We start from the raw sequence: 27,616 nt of genomic DNA, 5'->3' as shown, positions 1-27,616 counted from the left end.
TTATCTATTGTAAAGTCTTACTTTGGGAAGAGCTTAACATATTCCTCTATGCTATAGAGGGCCAGTCTGCATAGATTGCACTAGAGTGATTTTAACATGGAGAAATTACAAATGTATTCGCTGCTACTGTTTGGCAAATTTGAAATTATGAACTTTAAAACGTTTTTCTTTTTTTCGTCTAACGTAAAACCTTCAGTTTTGAATTTGCAAATGTCAATTCCAGATTTTTTATTATTTAAAGGCACATTATTCCTTAGAAATCCATATTTATTAACTTCTCTAGAAATGCCAAACATAATATTAATAATGTTTTAATAATGGATTTAGAGCATGTAAGATGTTCAACAGCTAAAGAAATTAGCTATGGATGCAAGTAATGTGTCGTAAAGGCAGTACGATGTAAACAAAGTATAATATTTTGACTTCCATACAAAATACTAATTCACTATAGTTATACCAATTGCCAACTATTGCCAAAAGAAGCAAAGATACATGTAGTTCATCTATATGACAAATGAGTATTTTTTTGGAAACTGTAACAAGATACCGAACATTTAAGGTTTTGTGAAATAAAAAAAAAATTTCTGAGGCATAATGGGCCTTTAAGGATACAAAAGCTTAACGTACATATCAGCAAACTGTACAGTTACATGGTCAGGTTGCTGGCTATTTCTCTGGGTGTGACATTGTTCCATGTATGCCATTATGAAAGGCTTTCTATTGCTTAATAAAAATACAGAACTGTGAATCCGGGTCACCCTGTCCTGCATGTGACTTTCAATACAAAAAAGGTTAAATCAAGATACAAAGCCCCGATGTGGGTTCAAATCCCGCTTTATTTTGACTTTATATGCTTTCATGTTACTATAACTGTCAAGCCGCAATACAGATGGTCGTGCATGGCAACGCATTAAATGTTTCATGTGTATTTAACTCGCCACCGGTTGCCCATTGCCTATGGGCGAGTCCTCCAGAAGAGTATTAGTCATTTTATATTTTAGTTGATAGTGCAATCATAGATACAGAAAAAACACCCCAATTCCAGAAGCTTCTCTTGGTTCTTTAGCGTGGCAAGTGTTTAAGCACCCATACACGGGACCTCGATTTATTTTTAAAGTCTCATCCGAAAGACTGATTAGTAATTTTAGTTAGTCAGCCCTGGAATCAAACCCGCAATGTCGAGATTACAAGTCTCGCTCTAACCGATTGCTATGCGCGCTGGAAATATTTCATGGAGTGAATATAATACTATAATATAAAGAGTCTTTGTGGTAGCATGGCCGAGTGGTTATCGCGTCGGACTAGTATTCAAACCCTGTCAAGGGTAAGCCGTTGTTTCATTTAGCAAGAAACTGTACATTTATTACTTATAGCACTGGTTGTTTCAAGGCACAGATTCGAACGTGTTTCAATAAGCTTATAAGGTAATATAACATTCAATAGTCAACATAGACTTTTTGTGGGTAACAAAATAGACAATACAAATAGCTAATTGTTATATGAAGACTTTTTATTTTATTTTTTGTTTTATTATTTCATATAAGTATATATACAGTAGCTCTATATATATCAATAACAATGGTTTAATAAATGCATTCTAATGTAGTAACATTTCATAGATTCTTTAAAGTACATAATTACACACAAATATGAGATCAAAAAGCGAAATAGTTCACAACACTTCCGTTATAAACACTCCTGTATGCCCAGCTAAACTATTGTTTTCACGTACTCGCTGGAATACCATATAACACTTGCGAATTTAGTCATCTACAAAAGTTTCAATACTGACGTATCAATCACTTCAAGAATGATTAGAAAGTCATACGTGAACATGTTTTAATACATTATTATTGGCTGTATAGACTTAAATATTGCTATACTAATTTAAAAAATACTAATTTGTACCGATTCTCATTTGTACCAATACTAATTGGTACCAATACTAATTTGTACCAATACTCATTTGTAACAATTTACATTGTGTTAATTAAATCTTAATTCTATTGCCGCATTCGTAACTTCTATTATAAAATATGCCCACTTTATTCATAATTATGTGAAAATGAGATCTGTTCTTGGTTTTATTTTGTAATGTATTTGTTTTCAGATAATTTGGTTATATTATTCATATCTTCTTTCATTAATATTCTTTTCCAGCTTATCCTAGTGTCATTTTTGTTGTATTCTGAGAGTATAAATTTCGTAAAGAAATGTTTTTTTCCAGTGACCGGTATACACAGAACGAAATAATGTTCCATCTTGAGTATGGCACGAGTTTTAGATGAGAATAGTTACATAATAATTGCAATAAAAAAGATACAATTCTTTTAATGATTGTCAATAAATAAGCTTTAATGTCATGGAATAATCTTCGCACAATATTTTTTTGAAGTTTTTGTGCTAAGTGCATGAACCCAAGATTATGCAGCAATTTCATCGGGTCATTAATATAAATAATGATATCAAATGGCAAGAATTCAAAATTTCAAACACACAACAACACATTATTTTGTAATTTTAAACATTGTCACAATTACAGTATGCAATGAAAGAACATTTTGTTTGAAATAAAACACAAGTCAATGTAATAAACATAAAACTGACTTATCAAGTAGGTTCTTTTTTCTTCAGCAGTCCTTTATATAAACTATCAAATGTATTTTTTATTTCATGATGTTTTGATATGATGGCAAAACAAATGACCTTTCTTGCGAAAATAAAACTTAAACAAGAATTAATTTTGAAAAAAAAATCGTTCATGTATTCAGATCAACTAAGACAAAAATAAATCGGTGGGAAGGTCAAAAAAAGAAAAAAAAAGAGTTTAATATTCAAGAACTGAAAGAAAAAGATTAAAATCGCTGAGTCATTTTAATGAGGAATGTGTTTGTTCGGAATACCTCACTTTCTTTCCATGTGCATTGATTTGGAACAGGGCCATCTGTTTTACTATTTGTATGTTACAAAGATTATGAGATTCATGTTATATATATATAACATCAAAAACAATCATATTACAAGTCACTGTTAACTCTCTCTCCAAGGTTACACAATTCTTGTCGTATACTTGACGGCAAATCTTCACCGACTTGCTCATCAAAATATTTCCCAAGTTCTTTCACTTCCGCTTCCCAGAATTCCTTAGAAAGATCAAATAAAGCGTCTTCGTCCACTTCCTGTTCTAGCCCGGACATGTTGATGGATCCTGGCTTTGGAATTAGGCCAACGGCTGACGTCATAGCACAGTCTTCCCCGTCTATACGACGAAACATCCAGTCCAATACTCGCGAATTTTCGCCGAATCCTGGCCACAGAAATCCATCTGGACCTTTTCGGAACCAGTTGACATGGAAGATCTTTGGTAGGTGAACTTCCGGTTTGTTCTGGAAACTGAGCCAATGATCCAGATAATGACCAAAATTGTATCCAAAAAATGGTCGCATAGCAAACGGATCGTGCATGATGGCTTTACCTGAAATTATGTAAAATGTATGAAATTTAATATGGCTACTTAAACGTGTAAATGCATTAATAAATTTTATTTTTTACTAAAAAGTATTATTATTACACTGGCAATTAGTCATGTAAAAGTTTAATCATTTCCAATTTATTTCTGTCAGAAAAGCTGTCTAAAAAACGACGGTTAACCTACGAGATAATTGTACATTGTATATACATTGTATTGTTCTGTATGGGAAGATCTAAACGAATGAGCGTACAAAGAAAGTGTATGTCAGTGTAAACAAAACAAGACTTCTTCAAAAGTATAAGCAGCATTTGGTACATGCATTTTTGTTTTACCTTTGTACTCAGCGGCAGCTGTGGTCTCAGATTTTAAAGAAGCGCCGACAAATACGCCATGTTGCCAATCGAACGCCTCATATACCAAAGGGACACCTTCCGGTCGCCTTCCACCAAATATAATACCCTCGATGGGTACTCCTTCTGGATTCTCCCAGTTCTCATCAATGATTGGACACTGATCTGCCGGGGTACAGAATCTAGAGTTTGGATGTGCAGCCGTTTTGCCGGTATCTTTGGTCCAATTTTCCGTACCCGTCCAGGACGTGATCGAGGCATTATCCGGTACTTCCGATTCCATTCCTTCCCAGAATACACCGCCATCATTTGTAGACGCTACGTTGGTAAATATACTGTTCTTTAGTACAGATCGCATCGCATTAGGATTGGTTTTCATTGACGTTCCTGTAATTTGACAATGATATTTTTGTAAAAATTCACCAGCATAAAAGTACATTTTAAATACCTGAAAACACTGTATGTTAGGTTTTGAAATAAGGTCTCTGCACCGGATAAAAGAAACGGCCACTTTCATACCTACCATAGGAACATCTATATTTTTAACATTGAATCCGTAAAAGGAATTATCATATAATATAAAAATCGTAGACAAGCAAAGGTTTTAGATCTCTACAGAAAACTTTATATTGTACCAATGGGGCATTGTAAGAAAATTGCACGAATCTGTGACCTAATTCCGCTCAATTTACTTTAATCTTTATCCATACAATTGTAATACAGCTTCACATACCTGGAGCGACACCGAAGAAACCAGCCTCCGGATTTATAGCACGCAACTGACCATGTTCATCAAATCTCATCCACGCGATATCGTCCCCTACACACGTGACCTTGTATCCCGGCAACGTTGGTTCCATCATCGCCAGGTTTGTTTTTCCGCAAGCGCTAGGAAAAGCTGCCGCAAAGTATTTCTTCTGACCTTTCGGATTTTCAACCCCCATTATCTGTGCAATGAATATATAAAATGTTACTAACTTATGGCGATTTATTAAAGGGTATGATCCAAAATATCGAACACATAGAATGCAATTATTTTAAGTGCCTACAGATACAGTTATCAACTTATCCAATCTGATTAAAAATACTTTGGTACATTGAAACACAAGCAGATCTGAACTTTAATTCAAATTGTTGCAAGATCTTAAAACTTTCATTATCTAAAAAATCCCCTCTTAATATTTAAGATTGGCTCAATTCAAATGGGAAAAATTCATTAACACTAATGTCTTTATTACTAAATCTTGTGAAATAGACTTACCAACATATGTTCGGCAAACCATCCTTCCCTTCTAGCTAAAATAGAACCCAGTCGAAGTGCAAAGCACTTCTTGCCTAGCAACGAGTTTCCACCATAACCGCTTCCATACGAACAGATCTCGTTTCGTTCCGGAAGATGAGCGACGATTGTGTCCCTTGGATTACATGGCCATGATGTCATAGCATTTCCGGCTGAAATTAGAAGCAGTTTAGAGGTCATAAATCCTAAAAGGCAATATTTTTTACAGCAGAATCTTCATTTATTACCAAAGCGTCCAACACTGAAGACAATGTCTACACGTTCATGTGTAGCTAATTTTCCATCTAATTTGTTCTGACAACACCATAGATTTCTACTGGAATAACTTTTGGAAAATTCCGATATTCCAATAAAGTCAACATGGGAAGAAACGCAAGAATAAATGTACAAATGTATTCAGTTTCAAAAGAATTGCAGCTGATAGAGATAGTTTGCAGACGTTTGATTTGCAAACAGTTACCTTTCACAGAAAACATTATAATTAGAATACATCTGAAAACATCAAGTAAGATTTTTTTTCTTCTGTTTCTGTTTTTTTTTCTTCTTCTTTTTTTTTTTCGTTTTTTTTTTTTTTCATTTTTTTCGTTTTTTTATTTCTTTTATTTCTTTTGTTTTTAATTTCTTACCACTGATCCCTGGCGTTATAGGTTTGCCCACAGAATGAAGGCATTTTATGAACTCGCCGTCTTTCAGTGCATCTAGCACGCGGGAACCAATCCGGGTCATTACACGCATACTGACAACAACATAGGCTGAATCTGTGAGCTGGACACCAATTTTGGAAAGTTTGGAACCAACTGGGCCCATGCTAAATGGTATTACGTACATTGTGCGACCTGAAACACATTTTATATATTTTATATTTTTTGTAATAAAACTGAAGACACTTAAAAAAAAATATGTAATTATTTATTACCATTTGATACGCACAAATTACTGTAGTGTTTACTAAACCAATAAACTTTTTTGCAAGTCAAGAGCTAAAATCTTAAACTACTATTTTGATTTTAGCACCAACAACAACAAAATAATAATAAATATTTTTTTAGAATGAAATAGAATCTTGCTTTAAACATTTATGGAAAATAGTATGACGTCCACAATTACTACCATATTTACAAACAGAAAATATTTTTAGGATTTTATCGTTTACTAAGTGATTTCAAAATTCCTGTTTTATATTCTGAAAGTCAGTTTTGAAAATGCTTGTATATACCTTTCATACAGCCAGGAAATCTGGTGTCAAGAGCGGACTGCAAGTCTGTGGGAGACATCCAGTTGCCAAGGGTGCACTTGATCCCTGGTTTGGATCTCGGTACGGTGTCATGTTCCTCTTGTGTCGATATAAATGTTCGACTCTCAACTCGGGCAACGTCTGCTGGGTCCGTAGAAGTCAACCAACTGGAAGAAAAATGTACATTACTGACTTCTGTTTTTCTTTATTCATAATTTCGAAGTTTCTGGGAGGGACGGAGCGGGTGCAGGGGAAAACAAAGAAGTTTGATCCGTTTTTAAGCAAGTTGCATAAAGTATCTATGACAATAAGGGTTCTTAAAAAGATAAACTTATCAAACTTTTCACTACATTATGACATAAACAAACATACACAATTAGCTGTTTAAGTTATTTCATATATTTCATGAACACTTAGAAAAATTGTCTGTGAAATATCATTTTAACAAGTTAAATTTCTGTAATAATCACATACGGGCACTTGAATACCCATAAAGCATTTTAATGCATTAAAAATATAAAACAGTCTTTTGAAAGTATTGCCTCCTTTTTATTGCTCGTTATTTTACTTAATGGCAAGTAATTTGTAAACATTTTGCTCTTATATGAAGAAAATAACTCTTGTCTACATCATTGCCTAATGTTCATGTAATATATTAAAAAAAAAAAAAAAAAAAAAAAGATAAATAAAGAAAAAATGAGAAAAAAATGCTATGACCTATTTTTATAATTAAGTATTCCTTACCAGTTTTCATATTTTGGCAGTGGCTTGATGGTCCCATCTCGTTGCAGTATATAGTAAAGAAGGTCTTTCTCCCGGTCCGTGCCGTCACATATATGAATCGTATCCGGCTGACAGACTTTAGCATTTTCCTCAACAAAATACCGCACACGGGCTGGAAGTTTGTTCAGGTTTCCGTACAGTACGGTGTATGCTTTCTGATGCTCAATAACGCTGGCATACTTGTCCGACTTTGCGGACTCGTTAAGGAAATGCGAAGCAAACCTGGAATGGAAAAAAATATACAAAGTCTTGCCTACATCCAGTGGTTAAACCGTAATATTTCAAACAGAATACCTGTAATTTCTTTAAGTAAATTCGAGGTCATCTAAAAATATAATTATATATTAGAATCTATCAAATATAGTTTACGCAGACTGATAGACCTTCTATTTCTTTTCTTTTTACAACGACAATCCATCTGTTCTTGCCTTAAAAGTACTTTCAGTGTTTAAAAGTACAAACTAAGTGACAATTATTTAACCACTATTCATCATGGTTATTATTCCAACAGAAAATGTTGCATTTCGAATGGAAAATTTTTACTTAAAAAAGAAAGAAAAAAAAAAGAAACGGTATTAACTATCTTTAATTTGTTTCAGATTTATAGTTTTAAAGCGACATTCAGCTTTTATTTTTTTGTTGGAAAATCAATTCTGTTTAAATAAGTATTTCAGTAAAATTTAATTTATCTTGGAAAAGTGCATATTTATAACGCGACAGTGACGTTCATTTCTAAAAATAGAATATCGAGAAACGAATCGTCCGCTTTACTTATTTACATAAAGAGTGCACCAGTAGATAAGAGGTATTGATCAAGGGATTGCTTAAGTATTAAACGATGGCAAGTTTCATTTTCAACCTTCATTCTTTTGATTAATTATATGAAACGATTTATCTAAAAATAACATATTTAACCTTTAGAAAAGGCCGCTTTAAGAACTTTACGTTATGCGGTGCGTCAACTACATAGTGACTGATACCGGACGTATTCTGTACTTCAGTGCTTTGATATATCGAATGTACTAACCGAACGTTAAGGCGACCACATGTCAATTTTGTCTTGTCTGATTTATTTTGATAATTTACTTACAAGGAGAGTACTTTATTACTTTATAGTGGTATATATTGTTAGATCAAGATATCACGAGATGTTAGTTGCGGTTTTTATACTGAATTTGTAATTGTCATGTGACAACTATAGGCGTTATGTTGCCAGTTACAAATTAGGTTATTGCTGCAACTATACTAATTTATCTGTCACCAAATTAAAGCAAATAAGTTTTTTACGTTGCCAATTAGGGGTGTGCAACCTTAAACGCAAACTTGTCATTTTTAAAGTTCCTTAAATCGCCAATTAGGGGTGTACTACTTTAAACTTAAACTTGTTATTTATAAAGTCTCTTATATCGCCAATTAGGGGTGTTTACCTTAAACGTAAACTTGTCATTTTTTATTTCTATATTTTGCCAATTAGGGGTGCAATACCTTAAAGAGTTTGAGCTTCGTTCACATTCCGTATATACTACATTTTAATACTGGTTTACGGTATACTGTTACCGAGGATTGGTGCGGACACCTATTTAAAGCCAATAAGTAAAACAAATGCGTGTAAACATTTCATTTCTCATAAAAAACTATTTATTTCCAAATATCCAAAAGCAAGAGTTCAGTCAAAGCTTATAACGACAGTTAAAGAGACACGTTATAGAGACACGTTTTTTTAATCATTTCACAGTCAGCGCTCTTATCAAAATATTACAAAACACATTATTTCCATTTTCAATATTGAAAGTCGTAGCTGAATGTGCTTTTACAGTCAAAACTGCAAGAAAATATTCTAAAAAAAAAAAAAAAAAACAATTTAACTATGAAAATCACCAGTTTAGTCCGGTAATTTTATGCAGAGGTTAAAGACCTATTTAAAACACCTCTCTCTCCCCCCCCCCACTCCCCCCGCCTACATCATACACATACATATTGATTCATTACTGCCTTTTGAGTTCTATGAACAAAGAAATGACGAATACCCGATATTTAATTATTTATAGATCGTATTTTGTAAAAAGTCCTGTTTTCCGGTTTTTACCGGCGTACGGTAGAGATTGCTAAACTTTTCCGTTAACCCTTACGTGACGTTATTTTTCCTACAAAATCGATGCGAGGTCACCATATGGCGGTCAATGAACCTGGCCTAGTTTTATCCCAGCTATAGGATCTTCAATATACTCCCCCTGTTTATTTGTTGCCTATCAATATAGAATTTGCGCATAAAATAAGATATATAGAATGCTTAATAATCGTGAATGTCTTAAAGAACTCCACCTAAAACCATGAAAATGTAATTTTCTTACATAAATCAAACAGAAAAATATGACAAATGAAAATAAACATAATATCAGTTTAAACATATTTTAGTTCGATTGTGTTGACATCTTGAACCGCTATCAGACCCGCTTTCTTAAACTCACTATATAGTGCTTAATGGTCATATCTCAATACCCGCATACGGTATAGCTAGGCTGATCACAAAAGATCACAAGAGAAATTTACTGGAACTTTTGCTAGTCTCAGAGTCAAAGTCCCCACCTATTTTCCGGGATTACAAATGATTTGTGCATTACAATGAGTACATTACTATAATTATATAAGATTATTCGTTAATGAACTAACGTTAAATTTATTTCTTTGGGTTTTTATTTGAAGGCATATTAATTAAGTATTAGAAATGGAGAAACAAAATTTTAAAGTGGAAAGGGCAAAGCTGTGTTTCGTGTGGGTCATGTAAGGTGCTTAACACATGAAGAAAATTGCAAAAAATGTAAAATAATTTGTAATAAATGTAACAAAATTTAAATTAAAGTGGTATTTTCTTTAAATTTCCATATAAAATTTACTAAGTTACTATTGCCCAAGCGCAAAAAAGTAAGAGATGGTTAAGCAATTTGGCCAATGAACACCTATACCTTTATCAAGACATCAAAAATAAAAACCTTTGAGAAATAAAAATATTAGCATTTTGAGACTAATTGGGCCTTTAACATGACTCACTGTTGGCAACGTGTAAACATCGTATTGTATGTTATTTTCAGATCTCATATAATATTCAAAGTTTATTCTTAACTTGTTGTGCATATCGTCTGCTAGACAATACAGGTTTAAACCAGACGGGACAATTTTGCTTTGTACTTTTCTTAATCCAACAATTATATATCCGTGGCCTTTTTTCGGAGTGACGCAATGGTGATTTTTTAAGTACAATGTCAAGGCCGTTATTTTGACGCAAGTTGCAACGGATTCTCACGATTTGATTGGACAGCGCTATACTGCAGTATTGGAGGTGTGAGAGAAACTGCGCATTTCATTGGCTGATTGGGACAGCGCCTCCAATGACCTTGCTATCGGAATAACAGCTGATCGCTGGGATAAAACTGGTACAACAATGAATAAACAAATTGTTTTTGGTGAATAATATAAAGAAAAAGACACGTAGAAATGGGATCTTTGTTTCGAAAATGGTATTAAATATACAACTTTTTTTCGAAATCGACAAACAACTATTTATTTATCCATATTTTATTCATGTTTCCATTCCACTTATTTAATCGTCCGTATCTAGTCATTATTTAATACAGACTTAAACAGCAACGCAAACACTGGTGTTTTACACTGATAACATTTCGCCTGCCATAAATAGTTCTTTTCTAAAATTTAATACAACTACTTTAATATATAAATAACAATATGTTTAACATTGAATTCAGTTGTATGTGATAAATGATGTAATAATGACACACCTACTTTAAAATCCTACCATCCTTACAAAGAAAAAAAAACGTTAGAAAATAATAATCATCGACTAAATAAAATTAGTGGAATATGAATATACTTCGTAAATGAAAAAAGAATGAAAATAATAAAAAAGAGAGAAAAACACAAAATCACCTGATCTGATCTGATCTGATATTAAAACGTATAAATATTGAAGTGTTGCATCATGTAAAATTCTTACCTTGACATCCAAATAGATAAATGAAGAATGTTTCTTTCAAGAGCGAAAAATAATTAAATTATTTAATCTAAAACGAATTTAAAAATAAAAATAAAAGCTACTCACATTTCCGACGATTTAACTCTTGTGGTATTATCGATTCCCATTTTCGAGATTTTGTTCTTTTTTGATGTTTCGCACTCATTTAGACTTTCCAATGCACTAATGTATTCGTCACAGAGAAGGCCACTCTATATATTATACCCGTGACGCATGCGCATACGTATTGATTTTGAAAAAAGGCTGAGCAAACAAGATATTGTTTTCTGTCCAGAAATTAGGACAGTATATTTAAGTGTTTGCTAGTATATACATTAAATGTATTTCTAAATAGTATGCAATTCTATTCAAGATAAAAAAGGCAGTTTCAAAACTGTTAGACGTATTTTATCTGGAAGTGTCACTGAATCAATATACCAGGAACTTAAAGTAAAAATATTAGATTTCTGTACATTTCCGTCATTCATATAAAATCGATTCATCGCATGATTCAGTCCTAACTTACACGTATGGAAATTTTCAGTTCGTAGGAGAAAAGGATGTTTCGTAAATTGATTTCCTTGATTTTTGTATGACTACTTTTCCTCTATATATACAGACGTCAGGGGGTAATGATTATATATTTATAAAATATGGCCTATTACTTATCTAGTTAAATTCTTCATCGTCTTAGCCGGATATTTTCATAAATGATATACACACATGCATAAAACCTTCTCGGAAGCGTGTGTATGGATGGGCCAATTTTTATTATATTAAATTAAGCGTTTATCAACACAGGTCTAACATAAGCAGACAATTTTGTTGTTATAAAGATCTGTATTATTAAGAAATGGAAAAAATGGCCAGGGTTTCTCTTGTAAATATGTAAATGAGATTTGAAATTTGATCAAAAGAAAAACTGGTTGTTAAAGACATGTTATTTTTACACGGTCGCAAACCAGAGGTGGTCTTAATCAAAGTTTGCACGATATAGCCGCGTAATTTTGCATTATAATGGTGCGTTACAGACTGATAATCTTTTTCTATAATAAAGATCTGCAAATTTTGCGGAGCTCCAGTTAATGTTCTCTTTTTTATCCAATACTATTTCAATTAGTGCGTCCTAGAACCTAGTAAATTAACGTAATATTTCTGATAATTTTAATGAAAACGAACAAATTTCACCAGAATTAAATTAATTATTCATATTCTTGTGACAAACTTTAGGATCTTTATGCAGTACAAAAAAGTAGCCCATTGACTAAAGGTTTTCCGTTAGCATACTTTTCACGTCCTTGAAATTGTTATGTTTTTTGTTGTTGTTGTTTTTCTAAAATATATTTTTATGCTATTTTTCAAAGTCGATATCTTATAACAAAAATCGGTCATTAGCTTTACATGGTAAGTATGTTATTATCTAACCGACTTAAGAATAAATCGGCGACGAAAACTATACCTATTTAACTTCTTGTTTACGTGAATATTTTCGGACATTTTTTGTCACGTGCAAGTGCAGTAAAAACATGTATTGTTTACAAACAGTATATCATCAGAGAATAGCAATTAAGAACGTAAATATAAGGTAGTAATTGCACTTTATAATATATACATTGTAGTTTAAATGATTTATTGTCCCATCGGAGGCGTTAAGCGAGCTACGCGCGTCAAAATATGAAAAAGGTCACTATCAAGAACGCCTGCTGTCACACCACAACAACAAAGCGATGATGAAATATTTCATTGTCATTCAGGCAACTATGCACACTTCATTACCTATCAACAACATTGCATCACTTTTCTACCCCGAAGGTACGTAAATATCGGAAATAATCGAAACATACCTGAAGGATATACGCACACGTGGAGGTGTGTCACATTGAAAACTTTCTATTGGATAAAACTGACAGCGCCCACTGATGTAACTGCAGGCGCGTATCCGTCGGTACATTTTATTGCGTTTGTATAGTTGGTATAAGCAGTTTCCTAAGTAATATATGGTAATCACTGTTCAACACATGTTAAGGTTATCCAGTTCATCACGTCTTTCAAATAAAGTTCTATATATCATTTACGAAAATAATCCTCGATGTATTAAACTTGAATATTTTGGGCGTTTCATTTAAATGCAGTCACCGTGAAATGATAATATAAATGTATGTAATGTTGAAAAGGATAGTAAGTAAACATACATTTGTTACGGATTATAAATAATATTTGGTAACTTGACAAGTACTAGTATTTGCCACTACGTAATAATGTAAATGTTACAAGTAGATTTGAATAAAATACAGTCTAGTCCACATGTTACACGCAATACATCAGTCCAAACATCATAAAACTATCGCATGATCACATGACAACATTTATAGTTGAAATGCTGTCACTATTATCTGCATATGTACCAAGTTTCAAAAAAAAAAAATAATAAAAAAAAAAAAATACATGAGGACCAACTTCATATGGTTCACTAAAATATGCATCAGTTTAAAAAGATATGTTGGTTTCCGGTATAACATATGATGATTAAACCCTTATGAGGACACCATTTTCATTTTCAGTTTTTTTTTTAATATGCACTATTATTGTAAAAAGGTCGGCATGCTATCAGACTTTTACATAGGTTTTTTATAGTAACCCATTCATATATTGTCATTTAATGCAGTCTATGCATAGATCCCTACATAACCAAATCTTTTCAATTTGAATTATGAGATAAGTGGATAAATTTCACCATAACATATTTGTTAACGAAAGACCACATGTGACCAACGTTTGTGGTTAAATCTTTTGTTATTCAAATAAAAGGTTAGGATAATTTTTGGATTAATTGTGATAAATGATTGTTGTCAGGGGTTTAGGTGTGCTGAACATGAGCGTGATGATAAAGAAAATGGCTGAAAATAATCTCAAAAGTCTAGACAATCGCATAATGTTGACCCGTCATGATATAAAACATACACTCAAACCCATTTTTTGGAAATCAGCAATGTAAGAAGATAATTTTGGCCAAAATTTACATTGTGATCCATATGTGGATATGTGCTCCATATCCAAACATAAATATACGCTTAAATACAGAGCATCACTTCTTCGCTTAAATGCAAAGCTGCAATATAAAAAAGAACAAAAATGAAAGTTTAACATGTTCAAAGGTTGACATTTATACGCATAAATTGATTTTAATTTATACTATTTTGAATAGATGGTTTTTCATATACCATCAATGTCAGTATTACCTTAATTTTTTTTTTTTGAAACAAGTTGACATTGAATGTATTATGTATGTACACACACAATATAATTTAGTTGGTACATAATTTAAAATCTTGCAAAGAGTACACAGTGAAATCATATGTAATGTCCCTTTCAATCTTACTCTACACATATTATATTATATTTGAACTATACATTGTATGCATATAATTTTATGTTGAATAAAAATATTTATTTACTTATGTTATTCAAGTTTTAATCAAGAATTTTGTGTACTTTAAGGAAACAATGGTCGGTTCTGTTTGAAGAGATTAAAAGGAATACCATGTGTGAAAAGACAATCTTATTGTTAAACAGGAACCTGTCATATTATATCCTTACCTCCTTTTTACCATTGTTATAGTCACCTCATGTACATGTATGTGAAAACATATCAGGATATCTGCCTCGTCAAATGTGAAAACAACATCCGTATTAAACGTTTGGTTATGCCAGAAATGTTTGATATAAATAATATTTGTATATCATTTTCTGTCCAAGTCACTTGCAAAAAAGAAATGAATTTATCATTTTGTAAGCTAAAGACTTAGAACTATAGATAGAAATGAATTTATCATTTTGTAAGCTAAAGACTTCTATAGATAAATACTAGCGTATGCCATAGGCGAACTTAAAATACCATGCCTGACATGTTTTCTGTCCTTTCCGTTCTTTACGTGTATTTTCTAAATAAAGATGATCATTTAATAATGATAAAATGGAAACATATGGGACATAATGACAAGGAGGTCTCTAAATATTATCCGCTAGTTCAATGGCAGATATTTCCAGTTTATCATGAAAATATTTGATCGTCAAAGCACAACAAAATGCACCATTTATACCAACATCCCAGTTTTTTTCGGGGAGGGGGTGCCCGTACTCTCCTTTCCGGATGTGAGCCCCCTCCCTTATGTACCTTGTAGCCGCGTGCGGCGTCAACTTCACCTGTGTACTCGTCCAAATGTAGTCCAGGGTTGCTCAGTTCTACATCAAATTAACAATATATACACTGATGACATAATAACATAGAGGATAGATATATATTTCATGGTTGCTGGTATAAGTTTTATTTTTTATAAGACCTTGCCAGTTTTTGATGGCTAATAGTCCGTCTACTTCATTGACTTTAATGCTGGATATGGAACACATATCCACATATGGATCACAATATGCATTTTGTCCATAATGATTATTCCCATCATACGTTGCTAGCATATATCTAAAGAATTGATCGAACAAAGGTTTGTGTGGTATGTGTGTCATTATTACAGCTCAAGATTGCTTTATTATGAAGTGTTTTGAGCTTATTTTTAATCTTTTATACCTGAACCCACGACAACCAAAATTTCTAATAAAATTTAAAAAAAAAAAAATAGAATTTCGATCTTCACACAATAATGTTCATATTTTAAAAATAAAAAAATAACAACAACTCAGTTGTTCAAATTACCGTTTCATATAGTCCTCATTAGGGAGTTTAACCAGCATACGTTTTATCGAAAACCAGCATATCTTTTAAATCGATGCATTTGTCGGTGAACCACATTAAGATGCCCCTCGTGTTTTATATTTATAACAAATCTTTTGAAGCAGCTTCCCATTACATTATTGGTTTACTTGAAATACATACTGTATATTAAAAAAATGCTGTGTGTCAAACAGAAAAGAATATTTTTTGTAAAATTAAATACAATTCCAATACTTGTAGAGGGAAGGGAGACAATTCAAAACAAATATTATCATAATTTATAACCTACTTATTCCCCTTTTGCTACGAAGCAGCTCGAGTGGTAACTGAATCCGTATCAGTTCAAAAAGTACTTATTTAAAGTGAAAGGAAAACAGACATACATGTGTGCCAGCTTTCAGACAGACGCACATCCTACCATTAGTTTGAATATATATATATAAAAAGAAAAAAAAAACATATTTTTTAGTTATTACCGAAATATATATTGTAAGCGCAACTATATTTTACTATCTGCTGAGACGGCGTTCGCGGTTTGAAAATTATTTATATTTGTTAAGAAATACTATTTATTTAATAGTGATTTCACTACAATAGCCAGAAGAACGGAACTTTATTTAAAGTCGACTTCCATCAGCGCTACAAATATGGAATAATCTTCCAACAAACATTTGAAAAGTTTGAGTCGTTCTAACGTACGTACTTTGAAACGAAATCAAACAACTATATATTATTTATTTATATAAACCACCAGTAGTTGCATCTTTCAAATTACACTTTGCGCGATTTCCACATGTTAACCAAAGCAGAGACTTTTATTACATATTTTAAATATAGCTCTGTGACCATGGTGACCAAATCCACATTAGAACATTGCAGCTATATTGTCACACTAACTAAGAGAGTACTTTTCTGTAAGTATACACTGCAAATACGTAGATATACATAAAAGATATTGAGAAAAAAACCATTGAAAAAACATTTCATGGTAGATCTATGAGCAGTTTGGGGAAATATAGATGATTTATATCATAGAGCAATGAAGCTAAATATACATGTTTATCACATGAACCGCGGCGCATGAGTGTAATAAATATAGAGGAAATTGAATGAGTGTATAAATTCAATACTGAATTTATTGGCGAGCATAATATTATTTTATTCAACGAGTGCAATAAATTCAGAAATGAACTTACACGAATTTAATATTTTATTTATCACATACCCAAAATAAAGACCGTTTAAAGTGAAATAAGAGTCATTTTTCATTGACGCGCCTATAGTATAAACGCTAACATAAATTTTAGCGCGTCTTTACACCATGTTTGTACGACGTCACGTCAAAATATATGCACGCGGCCGTGCAATACCATTTTTACGGAGTCGCATTTTTACGGAGTGTGTGATAAAGCCGTTTATCACACACTCGTGCATTTTTTTACGACTCCGTAAAATGGTATTGCACGACCGTGCATATATTTTGACATGACGTCATTAGCGTTTAAATATACAAACATAGAGTAAAGACGCTAAATGTTAGCGTTGTATTAATACTATACAGGCGCGTCAATGAAATGACTCTTTTTCACTTTAAATGGTCTTTATTTTGGGTATGTGATATTAATTCGTGTAAGTTCATTACTGAATTCATTGAACTCGTTGAACTCGTTGGTGGCCCTAATCTATGAAAATAAACGAAATCTAATATATATCCCAGCTGGGTCTTTCACAGGCACGAGTATCGGACCTGGGCAGAAATGCAAGTAAAAATATGCTAACTAACTACAGTTATCTAGAAGATATTTATGCAGATATTTTAGGTTCAGTTCAAATTTTATTGTATGTTGACAATAATTAATAACAATTAATTATCTAAGTATTAATTATTATTTTGTTAATGCAAGCCCTGAGCCTATGAAAGTGGAGATCCCTAGCTATATATCAGAGACGTTAAAATACATATATGTCTCTGTATATATAGAGCAAAATACATTTTTGTTTCATGTTAAATATGGCGCCAAAATACGATTAACATAGACTATTTATTTTTTATTTATTGAGTGCCATGAAACGCTTGACTTTAACATTGCCAGTTGGTTGTGCAATAATGGAGAAAATAAATATTCAATAAGGTCGAAAATAAATGGGGTTGCAAGCTGTTGCGCAATGACTTTTTAGGTTTGGTAAGTACAATATTAGAATAGTTCTATATTTAGTAACAGCAGTCGCAACTTTAAATGTGAAATTCTGTGAACCCGACCAGAATCATTTTCTGATATACCACGTGCAAACCCCGTTGAACTTCCTTTTCTAATCGGATCACAAACCAAATCAACATGCCCGTAAGTATTTGTGATTTTTTAACTAAAATATCCAGCAGTTTCTTTATTTTAGAAGGAATAGATGAATATTGTATTGGTCTATGTCTTTGCCGTTTCGGAATTTATCGAAACAAGCTCAGTTTTACTTAAATGGGATGTTTACAAGCTTTATTTTTCGGAAATGTCAAATTCACTGAGATCTGCGTCAGATCATCAGCTATATTTTTAAGGCGTATTCAGGGGCGGAGAAACCAATTGTCCGTATTGCCCAGGTTGTCCCATAGCCTGTACGGATAAGTGGAAATTTTCTAAAATTTACTATATAAGTATCATACGGACAAGTAAGGAAATGCATTAAGTAAAAACGGACAAGTTAGTCAAAATCAGATTTTGCCGGCCCTGCGTATGTTTTCATATTCAATGTAGTGTCATGCAGAAATAGTTGTAGCACGTTAACAGACTTCCCGAAAGTTGAAAAAACCTGTCAGACATTCGGTCTGACAAACCATGAAAATCTGTCGGACCGAAACGAAATCTGTCGGACCAAATAAAATTGATCAAAATCAAAGAATGACTTGTGTTTGTATTTCTAAGACACTTTTTGTTTTTAATTTTTTCGCCGTAAAAATCGGCACATTCCTTACAGCGCATTTTCATCTCCTCCCTATCATACACCAACGATTCACTGTCTTGCTTCTATTTTTCATTAAATTTTGTCTCAGGTCTATTCTTTTTATCCTTTTACTGCTGTTCTGCCTGTTCCTCTGACGTAGATTTTTTATTTTTCCGAGGTTTGGCACCTTTAGCGACGCCATTTTGTATACATGCGGCTTGGATAAAAGCCGGACAGTCGGACCGATCCGGAACAAAAACTCGTCGGACCTGATCAAAATTTATCGGACATGTCCGTCGGACTGACGTATTTCAGGAAGTCTGCGTTAAATAAATAGATCTATTTTAAATGGATAGATAGCTTGATGAAAAATTTGCACTGACCTGACATAAGGAATACACTAGTTCTGGCTTCCAAAACTTTATAAGCTGCTATTTAATATTTTTGTTTTTCATCTGATGCGGCATTTAAGTTTTGGATTAGACCCGTTACGAAACCTAACCAGAATAACATAAGTTGACTTATTCTTGTTTTTCACTTGCAAATACACTTGACCCAATCAATTCTTGTGCATTTTTAAAGTGCTTTACAGATTGATTCCAAATTTTTGAATGAAAGAAATATTTGTACATGCTGGCAAATATTTCATACAAAAATATTTTATTTGAAACTTGACTTCTTTAAACGTATGCATTCAGTTAGACAATCAGATTTTGAGCTTAAAGTGATGGCCTGCTGCCATTTGTTTATCGGCTGTATAATTTAATTCAATAAAATTATTTAAATATGTGACAGTTTAAACTTTTTTGTTCACAGGAATAAATTTCTACTTTACTTTTGTTCATGAAAGCTCAAAATTAATTTAAAATGGCTTACTTGATTTTTCATTCCCCAAAATTTTTCTGAATATGACAACAATAAATAATTTTGTCTGGATGCTTTGAATATATGCAGTTATTATATGAAAAGAAGTGTTTGAAACAAGACTAAATGCTGGACAAAGGACAAGGTTAATTTCATTACCAATTAAACATAAATGTGAACTCTCCCACTTTGTGGGAGACTCCCTCTTTCTGCAGGCATATTTTCAAAGATTTTCTTAAAATAAGGGGTATTTTCACAAATTAAAGAAATCTCCCTCTTTTTGATGTCAGAACTTCCTTCTTTGTTCATTGCAAATTCTAAAATCTCCCTCTTTTTGAAGAAAAATCTCCCTCTTGATCATGGAAAAAAGTTCACATGTATGATTAAAATGGGTCAGAACATTCAGCACATTTTAAACTGATGACAGTTTATAGTCTGTATATCCGACTTTAATTGAGTAAAATGGTGACTACAAATTCTTGCCTCACTAAATATGAACTGAATGAATTTCATTGCATCATGGCCGAAAATACAAAGTTTGTTCGCCAAAAAAAAAAAAAAAACATGCTCTGAAAGAAACACTGATTACTCTTAAGTTTACATAGATATCAACATCTATCGATCTTATGCTTGACAGACAATTGACAGTTTTGTCTGTTTCTAAAATTTCCGTATTTCCCTTATTGTAGCCTACTAGGATCTCAAGATGTTCTCAAATTTTACCAATTTTCTTATTAAAATTTCAAGGAAAACATTCATGAACACTGAGTTTCTATACAAGACGACAAGTTGAAGTGGGGCATTTATATTTGAATTTTTACAGTATTCAGTGCAGTTTTTCAGCTGAATGCGTTAATCCTGAATTTATTTCTCTACATTTTACAGTTAGCTAAAGATTTACTTCATCCTAGTGCAGAGGAAGAGAAGAGGAAATGCAAGTTGAAGAGATTGGTCCAGAGCCCAAACAGCTACTTCATGGACGTTAAGTGTCCAGGTGAGGAAAGTCTAGACATAACTAGCGGTGTCAGGGTTAGAAAAAGTGCTAACCATTTAAATGGCGACCTAATTATAGCTTTGACCATACTCTAATAAAATCCTTACATTTTTGAAATTAACTTTGTTTCCTTATGACAAGATATGATATTTTGTTGTACTTAAATTGATTACGATACATATCGGAATATGGAGTAACTATTTTCGTTAGGGTTGCACCAATGTACCGTATTCAATCAGATCAGGGGAAAAAATACATTGTTGAGTACAACTTAAATACAGACAAATTGTCATATCTTGTTATAAAAAAAGGCAATATTTAGAATCAGTTAAAAACTTTTTGCCTCTGTTAGATACTAACCTAGTTATTAGTTATTGAATTTTCTAACTGGTTTTAAGCTGAAAATAGTTAAAACTGACTGTATCCGTTAAAACAGATAAAAAACGGGACACCCCTACATGTAACAATTCTAACTGTAATCTAGATATTAAAATAAAATTTAAGTTTCCAAAAGTTATGACTTACATTCTGTAGCATTCATCAATATTGCAGAGATCACAAATTGAACATGTCCACTCAATTAAAGACAACTAAAGTTTAGCTGCACACATATTCTTAAAAATCAGAAATGAAATGCAGGAACAGTAACTCTATAGTTCTTACAGAGTAATGCTCATTTAATCACTGCCAAGCACTGAGAATGGTCGAGGGCACTTTATCCAGGCTCTTGTTTTACTAAGACTGCTTGTTGCACACAAATTTATACTATCACTGTGGGCATTCTTGAAACAGCATGTGTCTTTGATCGCAATTGTAGGTCACTATTTGAGAAGCATTTTGTTCAGGTTTACTCCCCTACATTCCAGGGTCTTTTATATGAAGCATTGAATAATAGGAAGAGCTGTCTTTCATTGTATGGTGTTTTATTTAAGATAACCAAAGTACAAATAAATAATAATAGTTAATACAGAAACAGCGTCTATAAAGAGGGGGGATTTTTATCGAAAAGTGAGAATTTATTACATTTGTTGATCTTTTTCTTTCTTTCTCTATGTAAAATTTTTCCCTGCCTCTGAAAAAATGGGGGGTGGGGGAATTCTAAAAAATATCAGTGAATCCCACCATTCCCCTCCTAGAATAGACACTTCAAAAATATGAATAACCTAATCTATTCTATAAGGCGAAATAAAAATAAAATTTGAGAAAGAATTCATTGTTTACAATATCTCTGTTCATTTTTCAGGCTGTTACAAAATAACCACAGTTTTCAGTCATGCACAGACAGTGGTTTTGTGTGTCGGCTGTAGTACAGTCTTATGTCAGCCTACAGGAGGAAAGGCCAGGCTCACAGAAGGTAAAATCTCTTATCTTACAAGTAAAATATGCAGTTTAGCAGTGTCTGCCAATGATTCAGATTGGGTTAGGCTTATTTCATAGCCGGTTTTCAGTCATATTCCCAATTGAAAATAGCCATCCTAAACCATGATTCTTTGCATTCATGTTATCTATGCAAAATTTAAGTCGTGCATGTTTTCCCAATTTTGAGCAAAACATGGCTAGAGTTCCCAATTCCATGGGTATGGGTTATGCTCCCAAAATCCTGGAAAAAAATCCTGGTTAGTCCTACAGTATAAGGTTGATTAAAGTTAGTGATGGAAATCAGATGAAATTTGTCCCAATCGATCATCGGTTCAGTCGGATGGGACATAATCGATAACTTTTGAATAAAGTCGCGTTAAAAAGAAATAGTGAGGTTACATTTCTTACCAACGCACTTGATAATATTTAGTAACACGAACTCCATTAAGCACTTTTCAACACAGTTTTAGCCTTATATAGTCACAATTTTACGAAATAGATTTTATTATCCCCCGCCGATGGAATCGGGAGGGGGATATAGTTTTGGCGTTGTCCGTCCGTCCTTCCGTCCGTCCGTCCGTCCATCCGTCCGTCCGAATTTCGTTTCCGGAGTAGTTCTCTGCAACTAATGGCTGGAATTCAACGAAACTTTATGGGAATGTTGATCAGCATGTGAAGTTGTGCACCTGGGTATTTTCGTCTGGATATTTTTAGTATTTTTAGAGTTATTGCCCTTGACTTAGTAAAACGTCCGAATTTCGTTTCCGGAGTAGTTCTCTGCAACTAATGGCTGGAATTCAACGAAACTTTATGGGAATGTTGATCAGCATGTGAAGTTGTGCACCTGGGTATTTTCGTCTGGATATTTTTAGTATTTTTAGAGTTATTGCCCTTGACTTAGTAAAACGTCCGAATTTCGTTTCCGGAGTAGTTCTCTGCAACTAATGGCTGGAATTCAACGAAACTTTATGGGAATGTTGATCAGCATGTGAAGTTGTGCACCTGGGTATTTTCTTCTGGATATTTTTAGAGTTATTGCCCTTGACTTAGTAAAATTTTGTAATTTTCAACTTGTGTCGCATGTAACTCAAAAAGTATCTGACCTAGAGTCATGAAACTTTACAGGAATGTTGATCAGTATGTGTAGTTGTGTACCTGGGTATTTTTATCTGGATATTTTTAGCATTTTTAGAGTTATTGCCCTTGACTTAGTAAAATTTTGTAATTTTCAACTTGTGTCGCATGTAACTCAAAAAGTGTTTGACCTAGAGTCATAAAACTTTACAGGAATGTTGATCAGTATGTGTAGTTGTGCACCTGGGTATTTTCGTCCGGATATTTTTACTATTTTTAGAGTTATTGCCCTTGACTTAGTAAAATTTTGCAATTTTCAACTTGTGTCACATGTAACTCAAAAAGTATTTGACCTAAAGTCATGATACTTTACAGGAATGTTGATCAGCATGTGTAGTTGTGCACCTGGGTATTTTCGTCTGGATTTATTTAGTATTTTTAGAGTTATTGCCCTTGACTTAGAAAATGTTTGCAATTTTCAACATGTGTCGCATGTAACTCAAAAAGGATTTGACATAGAGTCATTAAACCTTATTGGAAAGTTGCTCAGCATATTTAGTTTGTTCCTTGGGTTTCGCTTGTGGTTTTATCCAGTATTTTGTAGAGTTATTTCCCTTGACTTAGTAAAAACTGTTTCATTATGTTGTTATTTGATCCTTGAGTGCTTGAGTTAGAATCAACCAACTTTACAGGAATAATGATCAACATCACTAAATTACGAATAATGAAGTCTGGAGATTAAGATGTTTTTACATCTAGGTGAGCTATTGTGATCCCCCACCGTCCGTCGTCATGCGTTGTCAGCAATTTCTTTAAACAACATCTCCTCAGAAACAAATGACTGCACAGCAACCAAACTTTACAGGAATGATCCTAGGGTGGTCCCCTGCCAAAGTTGATCAAATGGTTCTGGTCTGTTGCATAGCCTTATGTCTTCAGTTGTTGTGTTAATATTAACCAGTACTCGGCGGGGGATATAAATTCAACGAATTTGCTTGTTTTTCAATGGATGTCAAATAATACCATTCACATCACATTATATTACTATTGTTCAAATCTCTTATTGATCCTGTTCAACTCAAAATTTTCTCTGAGATGATTTTTTGCGATCGGTGAGGTGTTCCAAAAAGAAAATTAACGTCAGAATTAATTCCTGTTGATACTTTAAACGTTTTCGACGACGTCGCGGAACAAATTTTTGTGAATCGATTATTGTCGTTTTACATAACAGTAACTGATTATCGGCGACTTGCGACAATCGGAACATCACTAATTAAAGTCATGAGTAACTCAGTATGCCCATCGGACTGAGAATATAACTATTTCTCAGACAATAATACTGACTAATTTTCATAGGTCAACATTTCATCAAATAATTTAATCTCTGGACGATTACAGATGCAAATTGCTTGGTAGCTGAAAACTTGAAAGATCTAAGAATAGTTGTCATTACCATCAACTGCAAGATTAATATACAACTATAAATGCCCTGCTAAATGACTCGAGCAATGTTATTGTAACTGATGAAAAAAATACCACAACTTTCTGCCCATGAAACAAATGTAATTATTAGAAATGTCCTGTTTATAGCTAAAATGGAAAATGAAGATAACCATAATAAATCAAGATGAACTTGTTATTCTGTGGGATATTTTTCTTCAAAAAGAGGGAGATTTTAGAATTTGCAATAAATAAAGAAGAAAGTTCTGATATCAAAAGGAGGGAGATTTCTTTAATTTGTGAAAATACCCCTTATTTTATGAAAAAATCTTTGAAAATGTGGCTGCAGAATGTGGAAGTCTCCTGCTTAAAATGGGAAAGTTCACATTTATGAATATTATTAACAAAAAACATACATATCTACCTATACAGAAAAAGTAGTGGGTAGTGCAATGGCAAACTAATGTTGATTGTTTTTTTTCGATTGCCTAAAAAATATTTCTTTTATTTGTGATTTTCAGGCTGTTCATTCAGACGAAAGCAACACTAAACAGACAATGAAGAAAGAAAAAAAAGCATGTAGAGGATTGATTACAATGGTTATATTGTGATAGACTGTGCTACAGTTTTCATTGTGTTAGACTGGTTCTCTTTTTGTCATCCTGATAGACTGTGTTACAGATTTCATTGTGACAGACTGGTTTCAGTCAAAAATATTTTTCTTTTCTTAATATCATTATTTAAAATACCATTAAATCAGTCATCTACATGATAACCTGTGTTGTGTTGATATATTGTGAAGGGCTTTATTGGTAAGGTTGCTGATAACCGAATCACTTGTCAAAATGTTTTGATGTGCCAAAACTGGATTCTGAGATATTTTGTACTGGGTTAGAACCCGGCTTCAAGAGGGGAGATAACTTCAAATATACACAAAATAGCACATAATTTCAATGTGCAGTGCAATTGGACTATAACAAATTACTTGTTTTTCATGGTTGTAGGTTTAAATTATTCCTTCATTTAAGGAAGCTGTTCAGTTAGCTTACATAAGTTTGGTAGTTCTACTGGTTCTGCATGCTAGACTGATGTGTTAACTACTTGGCAATCGTATTGCAAATGACACTAGTTAAAAAGCTGGCGATTTTAAATTATGATTATCAGACATTTTCAATTGTAATTTTACCAAAATACACATAATTTTCCTTTGGAAGTCAGACTCACAGATAATATTCTCGCACATAATTGTCCAACAAAATTGACCTGGTAATTTTGCATTTGACCCTGTAGTCTATATATTCCGTCAGTGCGGTCTGTATATTCCGTTAGTGCCAGGTCATTATTGTTCGACATCTTCAAAGATTACACTGTTTTTGTTATGCCCCCGCCATGTAATGGCCGGGGCATATAGTGTTACCCTGTTCCGTCATTCCGTCATCATCAGTTTCCGTTCATTATCTTAAGAACGGTTGCACACATTCAACTCAAAATTTGACATATGGATATGTCATGACAAAATACAGGTCAAGTTCGAATTTGGTCATGGTTTGATGATTTTTGGCAGAGTTATGCCCCTTTTACTTTGAAAATAATATGAAATTTCAGTTTCCGCTCATTATCTCCCCAACGGTACAACACATTCAACTCAAACTTGACATATGGATATGTCATGAGAAAATACAGGTCAAGTTCGAATTTGGTCATGGATCGATGATTTTTGGCAGAGTTATGCCCCTTTTACTTTGAAAACAATATGAAATTTTCAGTTTCCGTTCATTATCTCCCCAACGGTACAACACATTCAACTCAAACTTGACATATGGATGCGTCAAAGGAATGCGCAGGTCAAGTTTAAATTTGGTCATGGTTCAGTGATTTTTGGCAGAGTTATGCCCCTTTCACTTTGAAAGTAATATGAAATTTTCAGTTTCCGTTTATTATCTCCCCAATGGTACAACACATTCAACTCAAATTTGACATATAGATATGTTTTTGGAATGCCCAGGCCAAGTTCGAATTTGGTCATGGTTAAATGATTTTTGGCAGAGTAATGCCCCTTTCACTTTGAAAATAATATGAAATTTACAGTTTCTGTTCATTATCTACCCAACAGTGTTACATATTCAACTTAAATTTGACATATGGATATGTCAAAGGAATGGGCAGGTCAAGTTGGAATTTGGTCATGGTTTGATGATTTTTTTGCAGAGTTATGTCGCTTTCACTTTGAAAATAATATAGATACATCTTAGGAATAAGCTGTTTAAGTTTGAATTTGGTTGTGGTTCAATGATTTTAGACAAACTTATCTTTCCTGAATGTTGGAAAAATTTTGAACTTTCAGTTTCAGCACTGATACTTTTAGCCATTATTTTGGCTACAAATATGCAATATGCTATTTTTAAAAGGTTAAGACTGAATAATTTCAGTGCCTTGAACATTGTATGAAAATGGTTTGTGTTAACATTGAAAAGTTTTAAGGGCTTTGAACTTAAAATGAAAAAAATCATTAATGCATCATCTGAAATTTTGGCTGCATGCGGGGGCATCCGTGGCATGATGACACATTTCTAGTTTACATCTAATATGTCGTAGAACTACTTTCAGTCCAAGGTTATTACAAATAATGATTGTCTCCATAGGAGTATGGAGTGATTAATGAAAACACAAATACTACAGATTTCATCTATATTTTTATTTATTTTTTCATAAGCTTAAAAGTTACATAACAAATTTAACTAAATATCTTAATGAAGCAAAATAAATGATGTAAATAAGTATAAGTATAACCTTGTTATAAAAATGCTCAAATGAGTTATATTTCTGCTGACCTTGGGGTGATAAAATTATCAATTAACGTTGATTAACAGGTGCTCTGCAGCCCACTGGCAAGAGGTGTTCTTATATTTATTGCAAAGTCTTCCTTTATAAAGATTTGAAACTAATGCTATAATAAGAGCCTCTTACAAAGGTTGCCTATGAAGGTTTATTAAATAATTATGTTGCGTATTAAAAAAAAAAGTATTTTATGTTACTGCTATCAATTACGTGAGTCGCGT

The 27,616-nt window shown here is 33.0% G+C and overlaps 2 protein-coding genes across 2 annotated transcripts; one reads left to right on the top strand and one right to left on the bottom strand.

Moving 5' to 3' along the window:
* Positions 1 to 2,501: 2,501 nt before the first annotated feature.
* Positions 2,502 to 11,408, bottom strand: LOC132752817 (phosphoenolpyruvate carboxykinase, cytosolic [GTP]-like). Its single transcript, XM_060743203.1, has 8 exons — positions 11,254 to 11,408; positions 7,101 to 7,361; positions 6,339 to 6,523; positions 5,749 to 5,958; positions 5,084 to 5,274; positions 4,556 to 4,769; positions 3,805 to 4,209; positions 2,502 to 3,475 (listed from the first exon to the last, which is right to left on the bottom strand). The coding sequence occupies exons 1-8, from the start codon at positions 11,292 to 11,294 to the stop codon at positions 3,018 to 3,020; spliced, it is 1,965 nt and encodes a 654-aa protein (XP_060599186.1). The 5' UTR covers positions 11,295 to 11,408; the 3' UTR covers positions 2,502 to 3,017.
* A 6,677-nt stretch (positions 11,409 to 18,085) lies between these two features.
* Positions 18,086 to 25,332, top strand: LOC132752816 (small ribosomal subunit protein eS27). Its single transcript, XM_060743201.1, has 4 exons — positions 18,086 to 18,234; positions 20,576 to 20,684; positions 21,928 to 22,038; positions 25,079 to 25,332. Exons 1-4 carry the CDS (start codon positions 18,229 to 18,231, stop codon positions 25,105 to 25,107), a joined length of 255 nt encoding a protein of 84 aa, XP_060599184.1. The 5' UTR covers positions 18,086 to 18,228; the 3' UTR covers positions 25,108 to 25,332.
* Positions 25,333 to 27,616: the final 2,284 nt, after the last annotated feature.

The sequence above is a fragment of the Ruditapes philippinarum genome, unplaced genomic scaffold, assembly GCF_026571515.1.
Source record: "Ruditapes philippinarum isolate M1 unplaced genomic scaffold, ASM2657151v2 ctg6857_1_1_1_1, whole genome shotgun sequence".
Lineage (NCBI taxonomy): Eukaryota > Metazoa > Mollusca > Bivalvia > Venerida > Veneridae > Ruditapes > Ruditapes philippinarum.
Note: the sequence above shows the minus strand (reverse complement) of the source record. Positions and strands in the feature narration are given on the sequence as shown.

Excerpts from the sequence above, each read along its gene's own strand:
- LOC132752817 (XM_060743203.1), bottom strand. The coding sequence starts at position 11,294 with ATGGGAATCGATAATACCACAAGAGTTAAATCGTCGGAAAT. Across the intron at positions 6,524-7,100 it reads CTGCCAAAATATGAAAACTG|TTGGTTGACTTCTACGGACC; the intron begins GTAAGGAATACT and ends TTTTTCTTCCAG. Across the intron at positions 5,959-6,338 it reads ATTTCCTGGCTGTATGAAAG|GTCGCACAATGTACGTAATA; the intron begins GTATATACAAGC and ends AATGTGTTTCAG.
- LOC132752816 (XM_060743201.1), top strand. Across the intron at positions 20,685-21,927 it reads CATGGACGTTAAGTGTCCAG|GCTGTTACAAAATAACCACA; the intron begins GTGAGGAAAGTC and ends TTCATTTTTCAG. Across the intron at positions 22,039-25,078 it reads AAAGGCCAGGCTCACAGAAG|GCTGTTCATTCAGACGAAAG; the intron begins GTAAAATCTCTT and ends TGTGATTTTCAG.